The 8,932-nt window shown below is 47.0% G+C and overlaps 1 protein-coding gene across 14 annotated transcripts in view; it reads left to right on the top strand.

The window, feature by feature from the left end:
* The window catches only part of Las1l (LAS1-like, ribosome biogenesis factor), a 45,435-nt gene that overhangs the window by 1,407 nt on the left and 35,096 nt on the right, over nt 1-8,932 (top strand). For 9 of the 14 annotated variants that reach the window (XM_013502841.1, XM_013502843.1, XM_013502842.1 and 6 more), the window contains exons 3-11: nt 774-843; nt 1,624-1,705; nt 2,544-2,825; nt 3,151-3,197; nt 4,042-4,151; nt 5,887-5,972; nt 6,307-6,357; nt 6,495-6,785; nt 7,257-7,404. In XM_013502841.1, the coding sequence (XP_013358295.1) occupies nt 774-843; nt 1,624-1,705; nt 2,544-2,825; nt 3,151-3,197; nt 4,042-4,151; nt 5,887-5,972; nt 6,307-6,357; nt 6,495-6,785; nt 7,257-7,404 (1,167 nt within the window). The remainder of the gene's footprint in view (nt 1-773; nt 844-1,623; nt 1,706-2,543; nt 2,826-3,150; nt 3,198-4,041; nt 4,152-5,886; nt 5,973-6,306; nt 6,358-6,494; nt 6,786-7,256; nt 7,405-8,932) is intronic. The other 5 variants (XM_005401569.2, XM_013502840.1, XM_005401570.2 and 2 more) reach the window with 3 other exon arrangements.

Raw genomic sequence — 8,932 nt, 5'->3', positions numbered from 1 at the left:
CTTCCATTTTTTCTCCCTTTTACAATGTATGTGTGTGGCAAAGTGGGAAGGATTCAGACCAGGTGATCTCAGTTGGGTGTCCTACAACTTTGGCAGTCTTTTTTTTTTTTCCCCCCTTTTACTCCTCATCCGGAGGAACTTTTCTGAGTGGTTCATTGCCCTTGGATGTGTTTTAGTTTGGATTTTCCAACTGTATTCCATCTACACCTAGCCCAACTCTTTTCCATTTTCTCTCCATGAACACTGAAAGGTTGCCGAGTTATGAAAGTGAAGTCATGGGCTGGGAGTTCCTGACTTACAAAGTGACTCATAGTAGTTATAGCTGTCCCATACACATCAGGAAAAAGTTTGCTACTGAGTTTTCGCATATGTCAAAGCCTTTTCTCAACTCATATTAACGCGATGCCTGCCTTGAGATCCTACCTTTCTTCTTTTACCTTTTCCATCATTTGGCTGTGCTCCCCATGTAATCTAGTATAGTCCTTTGCTCTAGCTTCTATAACATATTATGTACTAGTACAACCTGTTTTATCATTATTTGTCTTAGACTGAACTTGTCAAGCCATGGCAGTGTCTAATTCATCTGTATGGCATTAGTACAGAGTAGACTCAGCAAATGTTGGCATGGATGGAACTGTCCCTTTCTGGTTGATGTCAACCATAAAAACAGGAAAGTCAGTGGAAAGATTGTAAAAATGCAAGATTTCAGTAACTTGGTGTTTTGAGCAAAACTGTCCCTTGGGCTGTGCAACTTACTTCTTCCCCCATACCAGGTTTGTGAATCTTATCTCTGAAAGGAGGACAAAGTTTACCAAGCTCTCACTCAAGTTCCTGGCTCAGGAGGTACGTAAGATAAAATGGCCTTGCTTGATTCTCTCCAGGAAAGCTTCTTAAATGGGGAATGGGGTAAGTTGTGCACACAGTCAGAGTAGCTCATCCCGTCACTGCTAGCCAAGACCTGCAAGAACCCCAGAGCTTCTGCTTTCAACTTAAACAAAGCAGGTTTGTTCTCTTACTCTTCATGACTTGTATCTCAGAAGACTTGGTGAGCCTAACTTGCTGGGAATGGCCCAGTGAAGCTGAAGAGCCCAAATGTACCACCCTTTGGGGACAGGAAAGAGGTAGCAGTCATATTGCCTACTCTTTGGGAGCTGATAGTCAGAGGGAGCAGATAGCTCAGCTAAGGAGCGTGAAGATGCCAGGGGCTCCTGTCCTGAATGAGTGAGGTTCAGACGGCAGGTTCAGGTTTGTTCTCAGTCATGTAGAGACGTTTACTGGAGGAGGTAGGGGAGGAAAAGAAGGGTAAGGGGACCCAGGAAGAGAGAAGGGGCAGAAAGAGGCTGAAGAAGAGAGTGCTAATGCTAATTCACTCTCCTACTGGTGAGTGGTTGGTGGTTGGGGAAGGTGAGTACCTTTCCTGACTTTTAAGACTACCTCTACTAAAGACTAAAAAATAAACAGGAGGTTGGGTTTTTATCTGTGCCCTGTCAGTAAGGCTGGACTCTTCTCTCAGGACTTCAGTTTCTCTATCTGTAAAATAGAGGGAATGGTCAGGATAATTTGTTTCTGGGTCTCTTCCAGCTTTAATATTTGCTAATTTCTATATCCATCTCCCCCCATCAGGTGAACATTCCAGATTGGATTGTTGAACTTCGTCATGAGTTGACACACAAGAAAATGCCCCATATAAATGACTGTCGCAGAGGTAAGTCCCCTAGGATTGTACCTGTTACAGGTAAGGCCTGGCTGCATGACATTTGGGATAGTTGGGTAGGAAGGAGCTTATTCAGGGCAGGCACTACAGTGAAGCAAGTGAGAGACTTACCTTGGGTGCAAAACTTAAGGGGGTAGCACAAGTTCAGTGATCATGATTAATAGCATTTTAATGTGGATAAAGCTATGATGAACCAAAAAAAAAAAGAAAAAGCAAAGGATGAACATTACTGAATTTTTTTGTTTCAGGCTCACATATGACTTGCTAGGGAACTATTCTGATCCTGCTTTGATACCTTGATTACAGTTTTTTGGCCTCCTCTTAAATTTTGCTCCTGAGGTGGTTTCTCATTAGCCACATCCTAGCAGGGGCAGGAGGAGTAAGTTGAGAGATATGAACTGTTAAAACTTTCATAACCCAGGAGTTGTTTAGACTTCCATCTCAGTTAAGAACCCCTAATTTAACCTTAGCTTTGTAATAGGGAAACTGAGGACTTAAAAAGGAAAGAGAATTGGCCAAGGCCGTGTAACAAACTAGTGGGGCTGGGTCTCACTTCTCCCACTTGGTATATTTTTGGCATCTTATCTAAGTCCTGTGCAGAGTTTTTCTAGGAAAGGTTCTGGTAAATATGAGAAAGCAAAACATGGGGATAACACAGAGTGAGAGTGACTGTGTCTGTATGTGAGATTTGAGCCTTGGAGCCAAACCTCTTCCTTAGGGTTCTTTCCATGATGCTCTCAAGATGAGGCGGTCCAGAGAGCTGAGGACCTGTTAGCTGTTTGCCTGTGGGGGTTCCTGTGGCACTGCTTTCCTTCCTTACCCTTTTTAGGCTGCTACTTTGTCCTGGATTGGCTCCAGAAGACCTACTGGTGCCACCAACTGGAGAACAGCCTGAGAGACAGTTGGGAGTTGGAAGAGGAGAAGGCAGACATAGAAGAAGACCAAGAGGAAGATAAGAACATTGGGGTTGATGACATCACAGAACAGAGACCAGAGCCTCAGGAGCATGGGCAAGATACAGAATTGGATGTCAAAGCTGATGGAGACAATAAAGGCAATGAAGAGGTAGATTCTCAATGGGAAAAGGCTCAGCGACATAAGGAGTTGTATGGTAGGTATCTATGGTGGCAAAGAGGGAACCATACATGTGGAATGCTCCGCCTTAGGGTTAGTGTTGGTTATTTCCCTGGCTCAGCATCTCCTCTGCGACTGTGGTGTTTTTTGGCTTGTAAACCATCTTGACTAGTTTCCATGGTATTGTGGTTATGACATTTGCCTCACAAACCGTCTTGCTTGGTCTCTGTGAAGTACATGGGGAAAGAATTTTAGTTTTCAACTTAGGACCCCTCAGATTAAAAAGTGAGGGGATCTCAGAATCCCAGGAGATGTCATGAGCTGGGTTGGCCATCCTCTCTGTCTCCCTGTTCTGTTTTTAGAAAGAGCCCGAGAATTGCTAGTATCATATGAAGAGGAGCAATTTAAGGTAAGTACCCTAGACCTGACATGTTCTCACTTGCCCCAGCCATTTCTTCTCTTGCCAGCTTCCTGAGAGAAGTTTTGAGAAGGAATTCGAAAGGAAAGTGATAAAGCATGAGGGAACTTCTCAGAAAGATGGGGGATACTAGGAAGGAGACCAGAGGAGCAGAGTCCAAGTGGGTGGTCCTCCACACTGATGGCAGGGAGCGGATGGTGAAGTTTGTGGATAATCTCTCCATGGGTGATAGAGAACAACTGGGAATGGGTAGTTACAGAACCCTTCAGTTCCACATCCAACCAGCAAGTGGGGCGCAGGACCTTCCCTAGATCAGGTGAGCTGGAGTAGTGCAGTTTCAGTAAGGAGGTAGCTTAGAAACTGTTTAGCTTAACTCTCTCCATTCACATACAAAGAAATTGAAGCTGTAGGTGAGTGAGGGCACAGACTCAAGGTCACGTACATAGTCCGTGAAAGAACCAAGGTAAGAACTTAGGTCCTCTGATTCCCTTTCATAAGCCATTGCTTCCCCTTACTCTCACCTTTTGTCCCAAACAGCTCTGTCCATCTCCAACTAAATGTTCTTACTGAACTTCTTAGCATGGATGTGTCTAATAATAGGGAAATCCGGGGAGGGACAGAGGCAGGAGGAGAAGAAGGTCTGTTATTTGAAGGGTTTTCTTGTTTGTTGTATTTTTGGTTGCAGGGCCAACAGGGGAGTTATGGGCCCATCCCTGCATGCAGTGCCCTGTCCCCCAGAGGGCAGTCCTGAAGTTCTGTGGGAAGAGATTCTGGAGGGTTGGGAGTGGGTTGTGTGGCTAAACCAGCCTTCTGATGGGGTGCTTTATACTGGCAGGTGCTGGAGAAATTTAAGCATTTACCGCAGGCCATTAAGATGTGGAATAATCTATCTCCACGTGTAGAAAGCATCTTGACAGAGCTCAAGGGCATTGCTTGGGAGAACAGGTATGTAAGTAGGTAATTGGGGTGCCTTCTGTCTAGGGAGGACGGTAGCAGCCCTATTGAAATAGGTTTCCTTGTCCTAGTTTACCAACCTGTGGTGTAGGAAATCCAGGATAATGCTGGTCCCCTACATGGTGACCCTGTGTTCTGCCTGACCTTCTGTCCCTGCCTCTGCCAGCTATCAGGTGGGAGTTGCTTACTGTGAGTCACTAGAATGGCTTCCGCTAGGAATGGCCATTGTCATCTACCCTAGTCATATATTGTCTGGCCAGGTTTTTTCCTGTCGGGAGTGATGTGACACTCTCGGCAGATAGGAAAAGCTCAGAACTCTTAACACCTTGCTGCCTAGCCATGGACCCAAGTCTGAGGCAGAAGATGTGTGGTAGGCACACTAGTCTGTGCTTTGAAACTGCTGTTGTAGGCTGTGAGCATTCCTTAGGTAGTGAGTTGGGACAGGCATAGTGCCTTCTTAGTGCCTGGCTACTGGAGATCAAGTTCTCTGAGTGTAGGCTGGGATGGACCTAGAGATTTCTCGTTATTCTTAAGCTAAGACTAGTTCCAAAGGTGTTTTCTCGGTCTCCCAGCCAATATTTCTTAACCGTACCCTTTAGCAAAGGGGTGGGTCATGGCGGGACAACCATCCGTATGCACCTAGATTGTAATTCCTGCCTGGTAGTGCTGCGCCAGCACCTGGTAGACTGCATGAAGTATTCTGAGATACTGACATGAGATAACTGTTTTCTCTTCAAACTTGGTCTGCTGCAGGAAGGAACCTGAGTATAGTGTCAACCCTTCAGGCACTGGGATACTTTCAGAACTCTTTCTTCCTGTGGGTGTGATCAGCTAGGAGAGTCTCTTGGGAGGTACTAGCTCTGGAGGGATCAGTTTACTGTTGCTGGCTTAGTTTTGAGTTAGATGGGAATGAGAGATTACCCACATAGTCTACTTCAACCTCTCTAATTTTGTTTTGAGTTCTTTAAGTCCCTAGGAAGAAGGTCTATGAATCATGTTAGGGCAAGAAATTGAGTTCCCAAGATTTCTACTAGGATCTCAAAGAAAGCAGCTATGGAAGCAGGGGACAGTGTAGGGGACTGGGTAATGGTTAGAAGCAAGAGAGACAAAAAGACTGCAGGAACTGAAATCTGAAAGTTCTTGCCCATGACCCTAGGCATTTAACTCTTCTGTGGGCCTCAGACTTTCATTCTGTCTGTGTTTTGAGGCATATTCAGCCACTATGGCCCACATTCGGGGCTTTAGTTCATCACATGCTTGGTAAATGTATGTTAAAAACCCACTGATCCCGTCCTCTGGCTCAGCCCCTGTTCCAGGAGGCTAAAGCCCAAGATCAACTGTCACTTGCCCGACCTTCTGCTAGGCTGCTTTGGCCACTTGAACTAGAGACATTAACTGCTTTGGAGGTGGGTAGGGGAATAGAGAATCTTCTATCAGGTCCAGTTTGCTAAACTAGTGTCTTTATTTTTTGTAGTACTGGTGATCAAGCTAGTACTGATCACTGAGACAAACCTGAGCCCCCTCCTCGAGTCTTTTCAGCTGGAACTAATAGACCAATTCAGTGTATTTGGAGATGGCCTTTTTTTCAGATAAAGTCTTAGTGTGTTGCCCAGGATGGCCCTGAACTCCTAGACTCAAAGCAGTCCTCCTGTCTCATCCGCCTGAATAGCTGGGACTACAGACGTCAATCACCATGCCCAGCTAAACTAGTGTCCTCTTATTATAGGACTGCTGTGCTGGATGCTTTTCTGGATGATGGCTTTCTCATTCCCACATCTGAGCAGTTGGCAGCTTTGCAGATCAAATATGAAGGTAGGGTTTTAGGGGCTCCTTGAAACCTAGGGGTTCTGTGTTTACTGGGTGGGAATACCAGAGGTGGTCTGGGGAGCCCTGGGTCAAGGGTGGAAGCCCTCTAACCCTGCTGGCCGATTAGAACAAGTAGCCTTACTGATACGCAGTTGTGCGGCCATCCTTAGGTGACCTATAATTGGGTGGCGTGGGGTGGGTAGGGTTGGGTAGGGTTGGGGGAGTCTCAATGCCGTTATTGTGCCATTTTAATTGTGATTTAGCCTCTAGCTAGAGAGCTAGAACAACTGCACTGGAAGGGCCTTGTGAGGTCATGTAGTCCAACATCCTCATGTTACAGATGATCATACTGAGGCCCAGAGAGGGGAAGGTACTGATCCAAAGTCACACAGTGAGTTATTGACAAAAGTTGAAGCTAGAACCAGAGCTCTTTTCATTTTATACTTTATTTGAGTCAGTTGTTGGCTGCCCAATACTAACTGGTTTCTCTTTCTCTTCTGTTCTCTTCCTTCCTGTTCTGCGGTGTCGGTTTTATTGTTGGTGGGGCTTGTGCCCCCATCCGTTTTCTCTTTTTCTCCATCCTTCCCTTACCTTCCCTCCGTCACAAAACAGAAAACGTGGATTTGAATGACGTCTTGGTACCAAAGCCGTTCTGTCAGTTCTGGCAGCCCCTGCTTAGGGGCCTGCACTCCCAGACCTTCACGCAGGCCCTGCTGGAGAGGATGTTCTCTGAGCTGCCAGCCTTGGGGGGCAGTGGGATCCGGCCCACCTACACCCTTAGATGGACTGTTGAACTGATCGTGGCCAACACTAAGTCTGGTGAGGGAGACTAGCCCTAGCCCCAGGGCCTAATGCAGCCCAGACTGGACTTTACCGATATTCACAGCTCAAGATTTAGGTTTTGGCGCAAGCCTGTAATCCCAGCACTCCGGAGGCTGAGCCAGGAGGCTGAGGCAGGAGGATGCTGTGAGTTGAAGGCCAGCCTGAACTGCATAGTGAAACCCTGTCCCAAAAAAGATAAAACAGACAAACAAAAGCAAAACAAAACACAGAAAGATTTACTTCTGTCCAGGAGAGCCCGGAGGGCATCGATGTCAAAGCTGCCTTTTTCTTGTTGTCAGAGCCAACTAAAGTAGGGTGGGGCAAAGTGTCCTGCATGCTCTAGGCAGTTGGGAAGTATAGGGTGGTCAGTCAGCTGGAATGGGGCAGGATAGGGCCAAACCTGTCAATGTAAAAAACTGGGTGGGGTCTCCCTGATTTCTTATCCTCAGGGCCTCTTTTCTCTCTTAGGACCGAATGCTCATCGATTTTCTGCAAGCCAGTGGGAAGCAAGAAGAAGCTGGAGGCTATTCAACTGCTCTGCCTCCCTTGACTGGCCCCAGGTGGTTGAGTCCTGCTTGGGCTCACCTTGCTGGGCCAGCCCCCAACTCCTTCAGCTGTAAGTCTTTTAAATTCCATCTGGTAAGAGGGTGAGCCCTGCAAGCTTCAGGGCTACACAGCCTTAGAATGGCTGAGTTGGAAGGACCTTTCAAGAACATCTAGCTCAGTCTCCTACTAACAGATGGGAGAACAGAGGCCAGAGAGGCGAGAGATAGTATATCCTCACCTAAGATCATACGGCTTAACACCTGGCTGAAGTGAATCCAGTGTGAGAATGCTTAGCACAGGGGCCTGCACGAGTAAGTGTGTAATGAACGGTAGCTGCTGTTTATTATTGAACCCAGGTCTAATGACTCAAAGGCCGGTGCTGTCTGTATTATCTTCCCAAAGTATACCTTTGATAGTTGTCCCATGGCCTTCAGCCAGCAGCTCCCTATTGCCTTCCTGGTGAAGTTAAGGCTTCTTAGCCTGACGGTCAAAAGTCTTTCGGATTCTGGCCCTACCTGTCAGGATAACCAGACATCCTGTATCTCGCCTTTCACCCAGTTTGCCCTGGGTTCTATGATCAAACTGAACATTGCACTGGTTCCTATAAATACTTGTTCTCTCCCTTTCCTTTTCTCTATCATTTCCTGACCCCAAGCCACTTCCCTCATTCTCATGAAAGCCTCCAGCGCCTAATTCTCATTCTGCTTTCTGAAGCATTACCTCTTTCAGTTGGGTGACCCACCTGACACTGCAGCTCATCAACTCCAGTGACTTTCGTTTTGTACTACCGTCAGCAATCCATTTCCATCACTCAGCTGTTCCACATTTGAAAGCTGACATCTGAGCATCCCATCTCTAGTCCTTCTAGTTCCCACCCTCGCATCTCATGACACCTGCTCTTTGCCTGTATCCGGACCTCCATCCCTCCATCTCCGCCCTCCCTTGACCTTGATCCTGCTCAGTCCTGTCTGTGGTTGATTACTTTAGCCACTCATCAGCACCGTCAGCTCTGTTCATCCTTTGGCTGTGTCTGACTTGTAAACTCCCAAGCTGGGATTGATCTGCCCCACTCTGATTCCCTCGCTCCTCAGCCCCGGTAGCTGAGCTCTGCTGGAGAAAACCACATAGCCCTGAGGATTGCGACTACTGCAGACGTATGATTTTTAATCTCGGGCTAGGCCTCACTTCTGCTTGTCTGAACTCTTGCTTGTTTTCTGACCACTTTCTCTCTCGTTCCCTGACAACTCGAAACCCTTACCACTCACCTCAAGCCCCTCTTCCTCGCCTATTTCACCCTAGCTTGCTCGAGCACATGGAGGCATCCAACAGGGCTCCCTTAACCTGAGGTCCAGCCCCCGAGAACTGACCTGCAGCTGCAGTCAGCCTTCTCGCCAATCTCAGGATGAGGAGGCATTGCCCCTCCTCAAAGCCTGCTCCTCTTCGTATGCTCTGCCACCCTCCTCCCAGCCACTCCCTTGCTCGGCTGGCTCTTACTCTTCAACTTACGAATGTGTTGTGTTTTTCTCGTCTTAAAACAACAGTAACAACAGCATAACAAAAATCTGCTTTGACCCTACAATTCTGTTAGGTTATTATAA

This window comes from Chinchilla lanigera, unplaced genomic scaffold (genome assembly GCF_000276665.1).
Source record: "Chinchilla lanigera isolate Chin_1 unplaced genomic scaffold, ChiLan1.0 scaffold00074, whole genome shotgun sequence".
Taxonomy (NCBI): domain Eukaryota; kingdom Metazoa; phylum Chordata; class Mammalia; order Rodentia; family Chinchillidae; genus Chinchilla; species Chinchilla lanigera.
This window is presented reverse-complemented; position numbering and strand designations above follow the sequence as displayed.